Here is an 18,950-nt window from a genome sequence, read left to right on the forward strand (position 1 = left end):
GGGAATGCCTTGTCACTGGAAATAGCTACTCACACGTCAGGAGGTGACAATAATACTTTGTGGACTTAATTTCCTCTCTCTTTTCAAATGTTATTTCAAACTGGGGGTAGAGCTGCTAGCTGCAGATAGAATACTGGCCTTACTGTCCAAGGTATTACCATCACACTCTGTCTCTCTGTATATTGTATATATATATATATGTACACACACACAAACATCTGCGTGTGCATATATATATATACACACACACACATATATATAATATATATATTTGCTCCAACAAATATCAATGCATGCTTGTACTCAATTACTTCTCAAAGGCCTCTTGGTGGCCACCTCATCAGACATCCACATCTCCTGCCACCGTTCCCCATGCGGTCAGAGCACGAGCACACCTTGTGACTATAGCTGGAGCCACACGTCTGGCCACGGGTGTCACACACAGCTCACGGGCACAGCCTTGCCACGTGTGCAACAGGGGCTGGCCAAGCCTTTGGGATGGCTGCCTACCCGATGGAGATTGATCCACGGAGAAAAGCACACGTATGTGGAGTTCAAACTAAAAACAAGTTATGCAACGGATGGATTCCTGTCTCCTGGTCCTCAGGCACAGCTCAGTCAGATTACACACTAACTGTGGCTCATAGTAGGCTTTCACATTCTCGGAAACGTGGCCTCACAGACACTTAGCAGCAAGACAGACCCGTGTGCTTGCGTGGAGAGAGGTTTTGTTACAGACCTGCTCTTGGCGTGGTGCAAACTGAGAAGGGCTGGCAAAGGTTACGTGTTTACTTTTTGTTATTGCCATCAATGAAGGATCATTTCGGAGCTTTTTTCCTGATTTAGGGCCAGATTGCTGAGCACTTCCTTTGCTGTTGCGACGAGCCCTGCGGTGCCTGCCCCGCCAGCAGCAGCCCTCTCGGGTTGCGCCTTCCTCCAAGGACTTGGCAGCAGCAACAGCCATATTCCAGCAATGGGGAATAACAGGAGGGCAGAGGGAATCGGAACGATGCTGCCAGATAAAGGAATCTGGCATCTCCTTGCTGTCCACTCAGCTAGGACTGTTCCTGCTGGCTTTGCTGAAGGTTTTGCCTTTTAACCAGTCTCCCATTTCTACCCCACTGTTCCCACTGACTGAACTTGGGCCCACACCAGAGCAGAACATTTCTAGGCCTTCACAACCAGCTTCCATTGAGGATTTCCTACTCCCAGCATACGGAGTGTCTGAGAGTTTTGTGTAGGTACATTCTGCAATCACCCATTTGTGATCCAACGTGACTTCAAGGAATTAAAGTAGCTTGTTAATGAAGAACAAGAGTAAAAAACAAGATTTGGCAGACGGCTCGGAGAGGAGAAGGAGAGAGATATTCAGTGTTCTAAGAACAAGTCAGCAGTCAAAAACTTCAGGGTGTTAAACCTGGCTCTGCCACCAACCCCCACGGTTCTTCTCAGTTTAGGACATCTTGGTTTCCCCTCCTATAAAACGGGGGGGAAAACCCACTAAGATTTACTTACCTTAGAGTGATCAAAGGACAAGTGATTCTAAAGCACTTTGAGGAGGAAGAAAAACTGCCTATTTCCAGCTGGCATCAATGTTTTCCACTTAGTGGAGTCTCAGCTACCTGCGAGTTTGGCTCAGGAAGATCTGTGTATGCATGGCGTTGCTGAGCCAAAAAGCTCACTTCAGATTTCACACATGCAAGTGGAAATCGGGAGGGACGTCCGGGAACCGACAGCGCTTCACTGGTGCAAAACGAGAATCAGGCCAAACCACGTCAATTCCTCCTTCCTTTATGTTCAAGAGGAGATCATTGACCCCCCCCACCGAGACTCAGCATGTTCTGGTTTGTTCGTATTCCCATGGGTTTGGGAGCAAGAGTTGCAAGCACAGTCGAGTCACTAATTCTGCCTGTGTCTGGCATTGCCTTGGAGAGGCTCACGGTCATTCTACAAGTCCACAAGAAACAAGTGAAAAATGTAACTCTGCACTCAACACACACATACACAGAGTGGCGCTGGAGAAATAATAGTGGATGTTAGGTGCTGGTCAATGGAAAGAACTGAGAATGCTGGCTCTGAGTTTCTCCTGCATGACTGATAACAGTTGCCTTGGGCTGGACGCTGTTTCAGCGGCTGAGGGGCAGTGGTGCTGGTAGCGCCATGGGCAGATGAGGAAGAGTTCGCGCAGTCAGTACTGAAAGAGGATGACCTAGTGGGAGAAACGTGAACCGAGCGTTAGCTGCTTTCAGACACAGAGAGACAGCCCTCGCCATGGAAATGTGCTCGCAGGGACCAACAGGACAGACGTGCTCCACTGCGGCAGCCGCTTCCTCATGGAAAAACCCTCTCTGGAACCACTGTCTGCCTGGGATCCACCAGCCCTGCCCATGGAATGGAGCTGGCTGGGGAAGGCAGGCACAGCATCCAAGGAGCCCAGGCGGGAGGAACGGGACTATGGCAGCACAAACCCTAAGAGAACAGTGCACCTCGGGCACAGCTGCAGCTGTGAAACCGTCTCAGCCTGTGCTGTAAACTGTATTTGAAGTGGTTGTTCTGTGATACAGCAGCTACCAAGAAAGGTGAAGGCCATTACACCAGTCCTCGTTCTATCCACCTCCCTTGCTGATCAACACAAGCTTCCCTCAAACCACTACACCTTGCTGCTCTGCACATACAGCATCTTCCTCACCATCAGTCAGGGGAAGAGCTGGTCACTGCACAGTTCTCCCATAGCCACTGCACTGGGTACTCCTCGAGGAGAGGAGAAGGGCGATGCCCTATGTGCAGGGGGAAACAGTCTTTGCATTTACATGTGTTTTCCCAGGATCTCAGGTATCATTGCTTTTAAAAAACATCGGATGTGGAAAAAGGCTACTTCAGGTTTCAGGAATTCAACGTGCAAGGGATTGATTGTTTGGAAAAGGAGCTGGTTGGGGGCAGCTCCGTGTCCTGAGAACCCAGTTTTGCAACAGTTGTGAGCAAGTGATTGCATTTAAATCACAGGGGCTCCTTGCTGCAGTAAGTTTCTCTGAATGACAGGACTGTATAATGGTTTTCCTGCAAACCCTCCAGCTTGTTGTGCAGGTTATCATGACTAAATGGTAGCATTTAGACTGAAAAAGTACCTTTGCTGTGCCCCTGCTTGTGCTTATCAACACAGAGATCAAAAACCCATTGCTGCACTGGAAAGAGATTTGAAAAGAGAGATGCTGCAAACTTCGAACAGTAAAGACAAAAGCTAAAACCAGTAAGAGTTGCCAAAGGTTTAGTGTTTCCTCAGAATGAAGTCACCTAAACTAGAATCACAAATTAAGTCTTATGAGCCTAAAGCATGTTTCAGAAGTCTTGCCCCCAAATAAGCTGCATTAGACCAGACAGATGCTTTAAGTGCTGAACAGAACATATCAACATGCAATATGAGTCTATGATTCTATGAATATTGTTTCCTGGCCAGACCTTGTGAAATAACATTCCTACTTCAGATATTGTAACAGCCAGTTATTCTTTTTTTAAGCAACACTGGAATCCCCAAGAAATTAATCTTTCCCATTAACTCATGGAAAATCAGAGAGAGAGTTCAGGTAGGAAGATGCCAAAGCCTTCTGTGAATGCAGGCACAGAACCCCAGCACATCACAACAACGAGGGGTATTTAGTGAAGAACAAAGTGATGCCGTTTTGACTGACAGTTGGTACATCAATCTAGGGCCACCAAAATTAAGGAAAGACACATGAGTGGGCAGCAGCTGCCAGAGATCATGGAGAAGCAGTGATGCTGACAAGAGACAGCAGTGGCAATGATGGTACACAAAAATCTTTGCTACAGCGGAGGTTTGGCCCCAAAGCCTGGAACAGGGACTACAATTACCTTCTCACCCCTATTAGATAGTGGTCCTTCCATGTCTGCTTTGAGGTGCACTGGTGGAGCAGTGTAGGGGAGTCTACAGTGCACTTGTCCACACTGTACCTGACCTGTGGATGAGAAGAGGCTTCAGCCTCCATTACTACAAACAACACACACCCTGCAACCGGCACGGTCAGGCTTCCACATGGGAAGCAGCTTGGGACACGCATGGAAGGAGAGGTGCTCAGTGGATCAGGCAGAGGGGCAGCAGGAGCCACGTTTTACTACAGCCCACATGGCCAAGGGAGGGGAGAAGCCTCATGGAGCCAAAACCTCCATCCAGGCACGACCAAAGCTGCCCACCACTCACAAATGATGCACTGGCACTTAGCAACTGTTAGGAAAAACAACTCTGATCTTGTGAGCAGGAAGGAGACCACTTGACCACCGAGCTCAACAGGGCACATTCATTCACATCTCTTCTCCATGACACAGAAAACACAAGGAGGGCCGAGGACCAGGCGGGTAAAACCCGGGCAGTGACCTTCCTGGGGATGAGGTATGGAAGGAAAGAGGCTGCAGCAGCCCCTCTGCCCTCCTCCTCTCCTCTGGGGCTCCTGGTTAACAGCCCTTCAGAAACCCCCAAAGACACAGATCACCAGGGCACGAGGAGCAGCAGCTCATGCACCAGCCACACACCCGCAGCACAAGGGTGGGTTCGACAGCGCTCTGTGCTCCGGTGCCACCCCCCCAAGCACCCACTGCCACTGCTGCCACTTACTTTCTATGTATCCGTGCAGCGTCACCATGCGGGCCCGCTCCGGGCTGCTGAAGGGCGAGTAGTGAATGTCATCAGAGAGCGAGGAAGGGATGCGGGACGGGGGGGCTCCCGAGGGCGGCACCGTGTGCTGCGGGGTGTGTTTTTTATGGCGGGCTCTGCAGTTTTGAAACCAAACCTGGAACAAGAAAGCAGCAAAGGATGTGTCGGTGGAGAGGGAACTGGGGTGAATTGTGCTGGTCCTTCACCAAGACCCATGATGGGTGTCTATTCCAAGTACTTAAAGAAAGAGGATTCAAACCTAGATATCTGCACACTGAAACACCTCACCAGTGCTCCACTAGCTTCCATAGCTTTGTTTTACACTCATTTGAGCAAGAGATTTGTCTCACAACAGTGCAGACATTAGGATGCCTGAAGTGGCATCTCTACTATTGATTTGCCTTGGTCAAAACCAAGACTGTTCTTTATTAGGGTAATTAAAACTTTCAAGCTTGTCACTGAATGAAACACCCTGACCAGGTGATGCAGGAACTCACATTCATGATCACACTGTTCCCTTCCTTGAGCTCAAAGGGATGTGAAAGCCCTGGGTAAGAGCACCCTACACACACAAAGCTTCATCTGCAAATGATGGGAGAGCCTTTCAAAGTCTTACTTAGGTTTTAACCTTCATCCCCAGCCTGGCCTAAAAGCAGGACTGGGATTACCTGGGAGATGTCTGAGCATTAGCAAGGACAGGGGAGACAAAATCGAATAGGAGAACCTGTGGCTTTAGGGATGATGAAAACACTATTGCTTTAATCACTTGTGCCTTCTTGTATTCAAAAGCTACATCAGCAGAACATTAAAGCCGAGAAAGGAGGATACTGTGGTGGGATACAGCCCTAGTCTGTATGAGCAGCAGGTATGAGCCCTCTGACCATACCTCACTGCTTTTAATTAAAGGAATATTTAGGGGATTACATCCTAAGTTAAAACACGCATGGAAGGGGTGGGTTTTCCAATGCTAATGCAGCGATTTCGTTCTTATGCTTGACTTTCTTAAAGCTAGATGAATTAAACCCTTCCCCACGCTGAGCAGAGATCAGCTCTCCAAGGCCGAGCGCGCCGGACCACGGAGAAGGAAACAGTCGTAAGCGTTTGACAAATTGTTTCCTGTTGAAAGTGGCTTTAGCAAATACCCACATCAGAAACAGCCCAGCGTGCAGCCGCCGGCGTCTGCAGCCTGACCAAGAGCCTCCATCACTGACCCCAGCCAGGTTTTCACGCGTGAACCTGAACTGTGTCACTGGCAAAACAACCCTGGAGGAAAGCTCCAGATTTACTTGAATCACTCCTGTTTTATTGTATGCAGAAAGCGCGTCAGCAGAGGGTTAAAGTGAAGGGTATGAGTGTCACCAAGGGGCAAAGAGGGACTGCATATGGAGGCAGGGAGCGGGGAGCTGCAGAGTCCCTATGGCACAGCTTTCCCTCCCCTCCCAAGCAGCACAAGTGCTGGCACTTCCCTGCCACCATGTCCCTTCTTTCCTTTAAGTAAATCCCAATGCTTCCCAAAGTGAGCCAGCTTTCCCTGCTCACTCTGCGATGGCTGCTGAAGATGGGGAAGCACCCGCACTGCAGGGCAGAGCACAGAGCTCCAGGACCACGTGCTAACAGCAGCTTTTCCACCAGGCAATTCATTGGGACTGGCTGGGGTTGTATGGTTGGGTTTTACCCATTGGATCACAAGAGGGAAAACCAAATAGAAAACCCACAAGTGAGACAGGGGAAGGATGGTGCTGCTATTGCTATAGGAGACAGTGAAGCCAACACAGCGGTGAGGCAGCATGAAGCTGCTGGATTCTGCAAGTCCCAGGGTTGATGTGCAGGAGCGAGGGGCTCCAGGGACACGAGTTCTGTTAATAGCAGCCTTTTGGTGCACCCCCTCTGCCCCTTTCCTTTCCCTGCTCGGGGCTGCTCAACCGATGGTGCCTGCCCCTCACCTGAATGACTCTCCGACTGAGCCCCGTCATGTCTGCCAGCTTCTGCAGCGTCTGTGCATCGGGGTTGTTGTCCTGAGCGAACTGTGCCTGCATGACCTGTGCAGGGGAGGGAAAAGGGGGTCAGGATGAGGCCAGGGAACCGCAGCCCCTCCAGGCCCCCCCCCCGGCCCAGCCCCACTACCTGCAGCTGCTCGGCGGTGAAGGAGGTGCGAGCCCTCTTGGCTGGCTTCGGCTGGCTGTCCTGCTCCGAGGGCACGGCCCCCTCCAGCGTGATCCCATTGCCTACGAGACAGAAGCCCCCCGTGTGCTGCAGGCCAGGCACTGCCCTGCTCACCACCTGCCCCTGTGTGCAATGGCCACTTGAGCAGGGGACAACACACCTGGCATTGCAGCATAGGGCACCCGCAGCATCCTTTGCTGCGAGCAGGAGCAGAAAGAGCAGAGCTGGAGCCACTGCTTGTGAGCTGCCAGGGTTGCTGAGCCCCTCCATGCACCAGGAAGGAGACACCAGGAGCCCTGAAGAGTTCACTATTGAACTAAGGAAAATGAAGCAGTGGGGAATGAAGGACGGGGAAACGGCAGCAGGAAGATGGGTGTCAAGTGGTGTGTGAAGGAAAGCACTGGTGTCCTGTGGCCGCACCACTTGGCTTGGAATGGACCCTGCCCCTGCTGGGCTCACAGACACCCTTCATTCCTGCCCTGCACTGCTCCCTGTGACCCCATCTCCCCCTGCATACGCTGCCCTCCATCAGTCATTTAATTTGCTCGGACAATTTCACTCCTTTCCCCAGCCCCCAATCCTCACAGCACCTTGACCTCCTCCTCCTGGGTCCCGGAACAGGAGCAGCACCATCACCATGGCCTTGGGGTGCCCAAGCTCTGAACAGCAACCACACCAGCGGGGACACACCAGGGAAACACTGTCCATGCAGTGGCTAAACATGGCATCAGGATGAGCCCAGCCATATCCCAGAGCTATGGAGCCTGTGGGGTCCCCGTGCAGCCCATGTGGTGCCCTGCCTGGCCATCAGCAGCGCAGTGCAGCACCCATGAGGGATGGATGAGGGAGGATGCCTGCGCAGGGCTGGCGCTCACCCCGCTCCCAGGATGCGCCTGCACAACCCGGCGCTCGCCCTGCAAGCTGGACCAGGCTGTGATTGTCTTGGCTTGAGTTGAAGGACTTTCTCATATAGTTTGACTTGTTCTTTTCGGATGATGAATGGGACTCTGACTTCAGCAACATCTGTTTATTTTTCTTGTATGTAAAACCTCATGTGCAGAAGAAATTGCTGGGTAATTACTAGAGGGGGGGGAGCATGGCCCTCCAACCCCGCAGCAACTGCAGCTCTCCAAAGCAATCCCATTCACTTCTCAAAACCAGGGGACACTTGGACGCAGCACTCTGACACCACTGGGACTCAGCCCACACCAGCAGGTCCTTATGAGCTGCACCAACCCCACTGCTCCAGCTCCTGCACCAACCCCACTGACCCCCCCAGCACCAGTCCCTGTGACCTTGCACCAGCCTCCTCCTCCAGGCCATGCAGCCTCTCCCCCTCCACCCCTGCTCCGCACCACCTCGCTCATGCCTCCACAGCAGCCGACCATATGGACCAACACGCTGTGAGCCCCATCCCGAGCCGGGACCCTCGCAGCCCAAGCGGGCACTCTGTTTTTATCCTCTTACTCAAACACTGTAAACAGAAACACATTACTTTCATGTCAGATTGATTAATGGTTTCCACATGCGGCAATGGCCAGGACATGGTGTTTGCCTCCCTGTGCCCACCAAGCACCAGCAAGGGGCACAGAGGGCTGGAGTCCTGCTCCTGACCAAGGGTGATGCCCTGGAAGAGTCCCAGGCATAGGAGCCTGTAAGAAGGTGGCCCTGGGCACTTCCCTCATTGACTCTGAGGCTGCACAGCATCCTTGGCACCCTGCTCTCACCCAGGGCAGCACCCACGTGCAAACACCTCACATCCGCAGCAGCCATTGCTCCCATAGGGGTGATAAACCCGGCCTCAGCCCCATGGGCAGCACTCAGCCTGGCTCCCCCCTTCTCCAGCACAGCCAAGCTCCTACAGTATCCAGCTCCCCTGAGCTGCAGTCGCTGCCATACCAACACACCTCAGGTGCTCTCAGTGCAGGACAGCCCCAGCACTGCCCACCTCCCTGTGCACCACATTGAACCAACCCCGCTGATCTGAGCATCCCCCTGTGGCTGCTGCCATGCAGGAGGATGGGGGATCAAGGGGACAGGAGCTGCAGCACTGCATGAGCTCGGTGTCACTGGGTGGATTGGGAAAGCAGAGGCTGGCAGCTGGGACAGCAGCACACGACGAGGTCTGGCTGGGAGCAGCACATCCCTGGGCGGGCAGGGCGGTGGAAAATGATGGGAAGGTTCTGTCCCATGGCCAGCTTTCCCACCTTCTACATTTATGACTCACAGCCTCCAAACCCCAGTGGCCTCCTCACGCACTGCACGCTGGGCTGCAGGGTTTGTCCCCAGCATTGCCTATGGCACACGGGTCTGGCACGAGCCACAGGGATTGGAACGAGATGATCTTAAAGTCCTTTCCAACCCTAACTGTTCTGTGAGTGCTGCCAACGCACTGACTGCCTCCATGAGCACCCTGCCAGCCCAGGGCCTCACACCCAATCCCCCCAGGGTTCCCCATCACCCTGTTCTGGTGACAACAGGACCAACTTGGCACCCCGTGATGGGGATGGCCCTGGGGTGAGGCCACGACCGCGGCATCGGGGCTGCGTACCGTTCTCCGCCGCTCGCTTGAGGTTCTCAATCATGGTGTCGTAGTGGATCCGGCACAGCACCTTCTCCTCCACCAAGCCGAACTCCTCGCCGGTGGAGAGCTGGCGCTTGCAGGAGAAGCAGGCGAAGCAGGCGAGGTGGTAGGCGTTGCCCCGCGCTCGCCGCACCCAGTCGCTGGCGTAGATCTGCCGGCCGCAGCGGGCGCACTTGGTACCAAACCGGCTGCGGGAGGAGAAGAGGATGGGTGAGAGCAGGCAGAGGTGATGGCAAGGCAGGGTGAGGGCCCATCACTCGCCCCATTCACGACACCCATGCAGGGAAAACGCTGCAGCCAAACCACCCCACCAGTGCCATTGCCCCGCGGCGCAGGCAGCGGTGCAGGCAGCGGCGGAGGCAGCAGCACAGGCAGCGGCGCAGGCAGCGGTGCAGGCAGCGGTACGTGACTCCCCGCAGCCCCAGCGGAGGGGCTGAGGTGACGCACCGACCGCCATGAATCAGCTTCCAAACCCGTGGGCTTTTCATTTTGATAACAGCCAGTGTAAGACTCGATGGAAACTGTGTCAGAGCCGGGGCTCTCCCACTGCCATAAATCAAACCATGTGTGTGCTCCTCACACGTACGGGCCCAGGCATCTGCTTCTTCCTCCTACCAAGAGGTCTCCTCACGGCGAGAGGATGATGATCATGCTTAAGCAACTTATGCTGGAAAGAGGCAGCAAGAGGCCAGGATCCCTGCATTGGGCATTCAAACCCCACCATTTCTGCCAGGACAATTCATGGGGACAATGGGGCCCCCGTGGCCCTGCACCCCAGCCCCGCCAGGACATGCTGCTTGCAGCACAGGCAGGGTCAGGCACAGCTTTGGTTTGGCTTCTGCATTTCAGCATTACCGCTGCTTAACGAAAACACTGTGATGAGCAGCAGCGGGGAGAAGCGAGCATCTCCAACACCGCAGAGCTCTGATACAGCCCTGATCACAACCCCTGCCTTCCCCGCACACCTCCAGTGCAGTCACTGCTGCCACCGCTCATTGGGAGCTCTGCCCGAGCAGCTCCAGCATCCTCAGCACCAAGACGAACGCACCAGGAGAGCCCCACACAGCAAGCCCTTCATTCCAATCACTGCAGATGGGCGATGGAGGGGCCCAGCTCAGCCCAACACACGCTGCCCATGCCCGGCCCCACGCCGCAGAGCTGCTGCCCGCCCTGGGCTCAGCGAGATGCAGAAAGTCCTGTGCTGGAATTAGTAATTGCAAAACTATTTGGGAGGAAAAGAAAGGTTTGAATGTTTCAGGCTGACCATGGCTGACCAGGGGGAAAACACGGTAACAAGAAAATAAAAGGGCTGCTTTAGAGAGGACATTTCTCGTGCTGAAATTATACAGAGACTTAGCTAAGAGACTTCACTAATTTACTTCAGATGGGAGCGCTGCGAACTGACTTTGTGCCAGCTCGTTTATATAAACGCACAAACAAAAGAACTGTATTAATTTTTTATTTAGAAGTAAAGATCATTCCTGTAAATTGAATTACTTTGAACAATGTGCTATGTAAACAGTGGTACTCGCTGAACGGTATCAACCGTGGGGCAGGCTTACCCCGCTAATAGCACGTGGTAATCGCTGCTCCCCGCTCAGATCCCAGCCTGCTGCGGGGAGGGGGGATGCGGCGCAGGGATGCGCATATCCCAGCACCACTGGGGATGAGGGGAAACCGAGGCACAAGGCCCCATGCAGGGTAGGGCACCCGTCCCCATCCCCATCACACACCGGCTGGGACAAGGGGAGACACCTGAGTGACCCCAGACCCACAGCACGGTGTCCCCCTGCGATCCCCAAGTTGGTGCTGGCTCCTGGGGGGCAGCAGCACAGCCTGGGGCTGACACCACCATCCGAACAGAGCCACGGCACCGGCAGCGCCCGGCAGGAGGCTGAGGCTCCGCAGCCCAACCCAGGCACCAGGACTGCACCGGCTGCGGCACTGGCAACCGCTGACACTGCACCGACATCTGCTGCAGCACCCACCGCAGGGACCGGGTTTGACAGCGAGCAGGCTGAGCCAGGGCCAGCATGAGCACCCACTGTCACCCAACAGAGACCGTCACCACAGGGACCGACACTGCCAGTGGCACAGGGACGGGGAATGAGACGCCTGCGAGCTCGAAACCACCGCAAACAACAGCTCAAAGATAAAACAGACTTCAGTTCACTGAGCTCGCAGGGCTGTGAGAGCCCAGAGAGCTCCGTCTGCTCGGGGCAATGAAGCACCAGGGGCTCTGCATGGCTCCTGCCACCCTTCTGGCAGGGATGGGGATGGGGACACGGCTGTAGGAGACGCAGAGCCAGAGGCTTTCTCTGAGCCCAGCGCTGCAGCACAGGCCAGGGCATCCACAACCGCTGGAGCCATCGTTTCACACCCCGCATGCACAGTCCGTGATCGGGTGAGCGGAGGCTGCCGGCTCTCCATGACTGTCACCAAAGGGAGGTGGAAACTGCCAACAGCACTACCAGGGAAGATTCATCCCAGAGACTCACCCTGCCTCCCCCAGGGGTGGCTGCAACATCTGGGGCGCGGGAAGAGCAGAGGCAGAGGACACCCTGGCGCGTCCTGGCTCTCACACATCACTGGTACCCATGTGCCACAGGCCCCTGAGCCCGGCTGGCCATCCCTGCCTGCAGGGACAGGGCAAAGGACACCCAGGGCCACCCACAGCACCGAGCATCCCTGTCCCCTCTTGGGCCCACTCTATAGAAAGCCCCTAACACAGCCTGCATGGTCAAGCTGTGGCTTCCAGACATGACCCGAATCCACAGCAGTGGGTTGCCTCAGTCTATCTCCACGCTGAGCCACAGCGATGCTCAAGCAGAACCAGCCCAGTGCAACATGACAGCAACGGGTGATGGAAGCCACCCGAGCCCACCCGCAGCACAGCTCCTTTGCTGCCCTGTCCCCCAGGAACACATTCCAGAGCCAGTGACTCCACAGTCCCATGCCCAAGGGCTGCCCATGGAGGCAGGACCCACAGGGGTCACAGCAGGGTGCTGCGGGAATCACACCGGGGATCATAGCAGGCCTCCCTGCGACCCAAGCCCGTGGGAGCTTGGCTGTGAGCAGCCCTCGCATTGCCTGGGAACGCAGTGTTCTGCTCAATGAGCTCCAGTTTTAATCTGGTTCTCCTCGAGCCCTGGATGCCAAATAGAATTATTTGACAAGACACAGGAAACAGCAGCGTTTGCTTAAAACACACATGAGGCCGCGGAGCCGCGGCGGCACTTACACAGCCTCCAACACGAGCAGGGAAGGAAAGCTCAGACAGACCAGGCCTGAACACGTTCACTGTCGGGCAGTGCCCATGGGCAGCCCCGCGCCTGACAGACCCCCAGCCCCAAACTCTCGGGGAGTTAGAGCTGGTGCAATAAAAGCTGCTGTGGCTCGGTGCAGAGCGCATCCCACGGCCCCTTCCCATCTGCCGTGGCTCCAGAGCCCCGCGCGTGTTACGATGGGTTTTCTGCCTTGCTTTATGTAAAATAAAGCAACAAACGCGCTTCATCCCCACGGGAAGAACCAGCCCGAGAGTCAGGTGCCGGGTCCCGGCTGTCCGGGATCACCGAGCTGCGGGCCGGGTGCTCCCGGGAGCCGCACAGGCACAGGACGGGGCCGGGGGAGCGGCCCCCGAGCCCGGTTTGCCAAGGGGCAGCCGGGGGGTGCCTGCCCTGACCCACCCCGGCTCCCGGCTCCGCACCGGGGCTGCCCTCGGGGGCAGCGGGAGCGACCCCCGCATCGGGGCAGCCCGAGCTCAGCCGAGGGTCTCGGACCGGAGGCTTGGGGGGGAACGGAGCGGCCCCGAGCGCTGCCCTCGGCGTTCACCGAAAATAGAAAACCCAGACCCCGAAATCCCCTCCTTTTTGTGCTAAAGGCGAGTGCGAGGCGCGGTCTGGGAGCCCCCAGCCCCTCCCAAAGAAGCCCCCCAGGAACGGGGGGGTCCTGCGGTGTTTTCAGTGATTTTCGTTTTAGTTTTCGTTCGCATCCCCGCTCCCCGGAGGGCGAGCCCGGGAGGGACGGAGAGGTCCGCTCGCTAAACGGGGCTGTATTTAATAGACGCTGGTCGCTGTATTTGCTCGAAGGTAATTTGTAAATCCAGCCGCTGCGTTAAAAAAAAAAAACAAAAAACAACAAAACAAACCCACAAAACAGCAAAAAAACCTTTGAAAATGTTCACTCTTAAAAAGTTAAAAATTAAAATTAAAAAATAATTTAAAACCCCAACGAATAAACCCCAAACAAACCAAAATTAACGAGATCGGAACCGTTATTAATCAATGACAACGCTGAAAGTGCCCCGAAGCAGCACAACGGCACCGCCGACTTCCTTAAACCTCTCTGCTGAGCATGAAGGAGATTTCGGTGAAATCACCCTCGAACAGAAGCTTAAAAACACCAATAACACCAATAACACCAATAACACCAATAACACCAATAACACCAATAACACCAATAACACCAATAACACCAATAACACCAATAACACCAATAACACCAATAACACCAATAACACCAATAACACCAATAACACCAATAACACCAATAATGCCTCCACGCACCCCCGGGACCGCTCGGTTCCCGGTAGCCCCGTACCCGACTCCGGCAGCCCAGGGACCGCACACCCCGCGGCGGCACCGCTCCCGGCTGGGACCGGGGCTGAGCCTCCGGTAACCGGTACCGGGAGCCCGTTGCAAACCACGGGCGAAACCTCGCAGGTATTTCCCTGCCCGCGGCCCCGCTGTCCGCGGAGGCTGCCCCGACCCGCTCCGCCGGGGCCGGGGGATGCTGCGAGCCCCCCGCAGGGGTCATTCTCATTTCCTGCCGTGATTCCCCTTCCTCCCGGGGCAAACGGCATTCCCTCGTCCTGGTGGGACGGGGAAAGCCGGAGCAGGGGGCTCCGATGTTGAGTTAAACCCAAGTGAGGAGCTCGGGATCCTCCACCCCTTTGGGCCACTCTTTTCTGAGGGGAAATTCGTGGGTTTAGGTCTATAACGAAGAGACGCTCGCAGCCAGAAACATCCCCCGGCAGGACGCGCTCCCCGAGGCATGCGGGTCCGCACCGAAGCCCACGGCAGCCGCCCGGTCACGGGCATTCGTTTCTGTTCTTTAACGCCCTCCTGCCACGGACACCCCGGTATTTGCGATAGCGCCGGGCAGGCAGAGCTTCCCAAAAGCCGCTCAGCACCATAAGAGCGATAGGAACGCGTTCACCCTCCGGGCAGAAGCCGAGGCGATGCCGTTCAACCGGCCCTTCCCGGGGCAAGGGCACGGTCTCCGGCGCGGCTCGGGGCGGCCCGCACAGCCCGGGTGCGGGGCACGGCTCCCGGCAGTGAACCGGGGTCAGGAACCCCTCCGGGAAGGGCTGCAGTTGCACCCCAAACCCCGCTCCTCCCCGTGCCCCGAGGGGACGCCTCTTCACCGGGCTGCGCCGGGGAGCCCGGCGGCTTCTCCGAGCCTTCACCCCGCAATCCGGAGCCGGCGAGGACACGGAGCCCCCCCCGGAGAGCGAAGCTGCTCCCCCCACCCACCACCACCCCATGTGCCCTACCTGAAGTAGTCCATCTTGCAGAAGATCTCCTTGTTCTTGATGTAGCAGCTGTGCTGCTGCCGCAGCGAGGTGCGGCACACGGAGCACTCCAGGCAGCGGACGTGCCAGATGAGGTTGTTCACCTGCGGCAGAGATGGGGGCTGAGACCCGGGGGCCACCACCCGCTGCCCCCGCCGCCCCCCGCCGCCGCTCACCTTGAGCAGGTACCGGTCGAGGATCTCCAGCCCGCAGCTAGAGCAGACGTTCTTGCCGGCCGACGGCGTGGAGGAGGAGGAGGACGGCGGGGAGCAGACGGACGGCGTGGAGGGCGTGCTGGGCGCCGAGCGGGCGTCCTCCTTCTCCAGGGCGCCGGGCAGCGGCTCCGCGTCGGGCTGCGACTGCGGGGAGAGCGGCCCCGGGGCCGTCAGGCGGGACCCGGTGTCCCCCGGAGCATCCCGCAGCGCCCCGCAACCCGGGCCCTGCAGGTCCCCGCCATCCCCCGCAACCCCCGGCGGGTCCCCGCAGCGTCCCCCTGTTCCCCCCCGCAGCCCCCGGCCCCGCTTACCATGGCTCGAGCGTGCGGGTCGAGGCAGCGGGAGCTCCCCTTGGGCAGCGGCTCCGGCGGCATCACCTTGCGGGAGAGAGCGGGAGAAGGAGGCTGCGGCTCCATGCGCCGGGCGAGCGCGGGGCACCCTATATAAACCGCCTCAAAACAATAAATAAGAACTTTCTAGTGGCCATTTAAATCCTTTGCAACAAAAGCTGCGTCTCTTTAATGAAGCAATTTGAATGTGGATTGAATTCTCCCCCTGCCTGCACTTAACCCGGGCCTCTTGAAGTAATCGCTCGGTTCCCATGCGAGCCAAAGCGCTGAAAAAACCCCACAAACTACCTGCAATTAGAAATTGCCGTAAATGCCCGAGATAAGAGGTACCCAGAGTGTCAATTCCGGCTGTCAATCAGGGAATCCATCAGGCCACCCAAAGAATTGCAAATTTGATTTTTTTAATGGTAGTAATTAAAAATCGAAATTCTTCCCCCTCTCCCTGCGCCGAGCACAAAACGCCCCAGAAAACGCCGGGATGGAAAATCCTCCCCTCGGGCGCTGGAGAGCAGCGCCCGGCCGCAGCCCCGGCCCCGGTTACCGGCCCTCCCCGGGGGGGTGCCCGGCCCCGCTCCCGGCCCCGACGGCAGCACCGGCAGCGCTCACCTTGCCCACCTCGGCGCCGGCCGGGGCGCGCCGGCCCGGGCCCCGGGGCTGCCCGCCCTCATGGCTCCGGTGCATGGGGCGGGCGCGCCCCGCTCCGCCCGCCGCCGCGCTCCGTGCCCGCGGGCGGCGCGTCCCGGGGCCGCGGCAGGAAGGGCGGGGAGCCGCGCCGGCCCCGCTCCCCCGCCGGGGGCGGCCGCGGGCCGGGCAGGAAGCGGCGCCCCCCCGCCGCGCCCCGGGGGCCGCCCGCCCCGCCGGGCCCCGCTACCTGCGGCGGCGGCACCGGCACCGCCCGCCGAGGGGGGGGGGGGAACACGAGACCCGGCACGGTCCTTTCCCCGCCGCAGGGCTCTGCCTGCCCCGACGGGGCGCCCGGGCCGGGCCGGCCCCGGGACAGCGCCGCCCCACGCTGCCGGGACCGGCCGCGGCCTCAGAGCCCCCCTCGGGGCGGGATCGGGTGCGGCAGCGCAGATCGCACCCACCACCGCGGCGTCTGGCCGCCCGCCTCTGCCCGGGCTTCATTAGTAACCTGATAATTCCCCGGCAAAGCCCCGGCAGCGGTTCCACCACGGAGTAATTGCAGGACGGTAACGTGAGCTGATGGCGGCCGGGGATGGATCCTCGCCGTTATTGGTTTTGACAGCTAAATTGTTAACCGAGAGGGAAATCAGATGAAAGCCATTTTAGAATAAATACAAGACATTAAGGTTTAAACAGTGAGGTTGCAAGAAAGGCCGAGAAACCCCCAGGAACCTCAGCCCCAGGCCCGCCAGCTCGTCCCCGGCTCCGCAGAGGGGACACGGACAAGTGCAGGCAAGCGGTGCTGAGAGAGGACGATTCAAACCACTCGTCCACACCGGCGGGGTCCGGACCAGCTCTGACTGCTCCAGCAGGAACACGCAGGAGCTGACAGGGACACGGCCACGAACGCGGTCTGCTCCTGTGCACAGCATGGGCAGAGCAGGGCAACGCGGGGTTTGTTTGCATCCGAGAGCGATGCAGGGCTGGAGCAGCCGTGGCACAGCGCGGTAACGGTGGCGGCTTTCTCTGCTCTCACCATTACAGGCTCCAGGCCCTGCAAAGTCAGAGCAGGCTCAGGAACAGCACGGCTTCAACCCAGGCCCTGCCTTTATCCAGCCTGAGGGTTTAAGTCTCGGTCCTGTGGGCAGCCGGGGTCCTGCCCTCGCTGCCTGCCAGGAGCACGTCCATCTCCCAGGTGCACTGCACACTGCCTGCACCAGAACATGGCCCACACAGTGCTTACAGAATGCACAGCAGTGGAGGCGCTGGGTATCAGCACCAACTTCATCCCCTCTCTCACCCCCCGCGTGTGTGCTCCCTCCACCAGTGCTGGAGCTCGTATGAGGCAGTGATAAGGAGGCTGTGTGTCAACCAGCACCTCAGCCCCAATCCCAAACCTGGGGGCTGGAGACATTCCGTGTTCCCATGGGTGAAGGCATGGCTTCGTACTTGGGCCCGTGACGGAGGCTCACAGCAGGCAGGAAGTGTTGAAATACTGAGGAAAAACCCACACTGTGGACACGGTGACCACTGTCCTTGATACCCAGGGGTATGCTGAAAGTACAGGGGAAGCAAAGAATCCCCTAAGAGGGCAGGAGAGGCACAGGACAGTCCCTAACTCCTCTTCAGGGGAGCTGGGTGCTGGGCCCTGCTCCCCTCCCCATCACCAGCTTGGCAATCTCCATACTTACAGCTTTAGAGCTGGCTGCATCCTCTGCCAAAGCTGCACCACGCTTCCCAGTGCTTTTCCCACCTATTCAACGACGGTTGATACGCAGAGCCCCAGAGCTGGCACTCATGGAAAGACCTTAGGGACCATTTACGTCCTCCCCCAGGTCTGAGTCTGGCCGAAGCACAGACAAGGCACTTCTGTGAGTGACTGCGGTAGTGAACAGAGTAAATAATAACAGAAACAAAGACTGATGCTATTGTCCCCAGATCTGTATCAGTGGACCTCGGCGGATGCCAAGCATTTACCACCCTCACTTCCTGCTGCCACCCTCACTTTCCTGGAGGAAAACATGCATTTTTAAATGGTTATTTCGAGACAGAAGGATTTCAACAAATTGTATTTAATTACAAATAAATATCAAAGTATGCATCCGATGGGAACACCACCATATACCCGCCTGGAATCTAGGGTTGAACCTAGGTATTTCCCAATTTCCTAACAGAAACAGAATTTGCTGTTCCAAGTAAAGCAGATACAGATCCAGAGGACTACAAACCACGCAGGAACAAAACACAGGCTGTTCACAGAGGAATGGGAATGGGTGTTAGTGACATTCACAGGGGTACAAGCTCCCACTCACGCTACTTTACTCGGGTACCCAAAAACTGGAAAGCAAACATTAACAGCACAAGACCTACTTTTGAACAATTCAGGCTTCTAACAATCCATCCATCCTAGACACATCCTAGACAGCTCTGCACCAGGCACTTGGATCGAAGCAGGAAGCATGGATGTAGATGCACCTTTGCTATGCCAGTGAGCAACCCCCTGAAGGGGAACCAGGGGCTGTTTAAAAAGTGTTTTCCTCCTCTTGTTTGAGACCACTCGCTGTTAGCCAGCTCAGGGAATCACCTTCAGACTCACCACTGACACACTAGAGAGTGAACATCAGTGACATCAGACCAGCATCTCCTGGACCTGAGTGAACAGGTTTTCCAGCATCCCCCCAGCACACGCAGTCACAGCTCTGGGTGTACCGAGGAGGAAACACTGCCAGAAAATGTGGGGTTTGCCCCTCAGATTTCCAATCTGCAGGTGATGTTTAGG

At 56.8% G+C, this 18,950-nt stretch overlaps 2 protein-coding genes across 7 annotated transcripts in view; one reads left to right on the top strand and one right to left on the bottom strand.

Annotated features, from left to right (window-relative positions):
* The window catches only part of LOC133211831 (carboxyl-terminal PDZ ligand of neuronal nitric oxide synthase protein-like), a 111,543-nt gene that overhangs the window by 64,170 nt on the left and 28,423 nt on the right, over positions 1–18,950 (top strand). The window lies entirely within an intron of this gene.
* On the bottom strand, positions 232–16,251 carry LHX6 (LIM homeobox 6). Of its 6 annotated transcripts, none has more exons than XM_061352488.1 (10): positions 16,154–16,251; positions 15,509–15,649; positions 15,159–15,341; positions 14,965–15,086; positions 9,378–9,598; positions 6,788–6,888; positions 6,607–6,702; positions 4,625–4,799; positions 3,876–3,971; positions 232–2,209 (listed from the first exon to the last, which is right to left on the bottom strand). In XM_061352488.1, the coding sequence occupies exons 1-10, from the start codon at positions 16,226–16,228 to the stop codon at positions 2,127–2,129; spliced, it is 1,293 nt and encodes a 430-aa protein (XP_061208472.1). In that variant the 5' UTR covers positions 16,229–16,251; the 3' UTR covers positions 232–2,126. The 6 variants fall into 6 exon arrangements, with proteins under 6 accessions (XP_061208472.1, XP_061208474.1, XP_061208473.1 ...); XM_061352490.1 differs by having other exon boundaries at positions 15,509–15,574; positions 16,154–16,250; XM_061352489.1 differs by having other exon boundaries at positions 3,868–3,971; positions 16,154–16,244.

This window comes from Neopsephotus bourkii, unplaced genomic scaffold, assembly GCF_033783945.1.
Source record: "Neopsephotus bourkii isolate Nb327-2 ecotype Australia unplaced genomic scaffold, CSIRO-AGI_Nbou_v1 NB_659, whole genome shotgun sequence".
Classification (NCBI taxonomy): domain Eukaryota; kingdom Metazoa; phylum Chordata; class Aves; order Psittaciformes; family Psittacidae; genus Neopsephotus; species Neopsephotus bourkii.

Coding starts and splice junctions, on each gene's coding strand:
- LHX6 (XM_061352488.1), bottom strand. CDS start 16,228: ATGCACCGGAGCCATGAGGGCGGGCAGCCCCGGGGCCCGGGCCGGCGC. Junction 9,599..14,964: donor TGCAAGATGGACTACTTCAG/GTAGGGCACATG, acceptor CTCCTCCCGCAG/CCGGTTTGGTACCAAGTGCG. Junction 2,210..3,875: donor AGGACCACTATCTAATAGGG/GTGAGAAGGTAA, acceptor TTCTCCCACTAG/GTCATCCTCTTTCAGTACTG.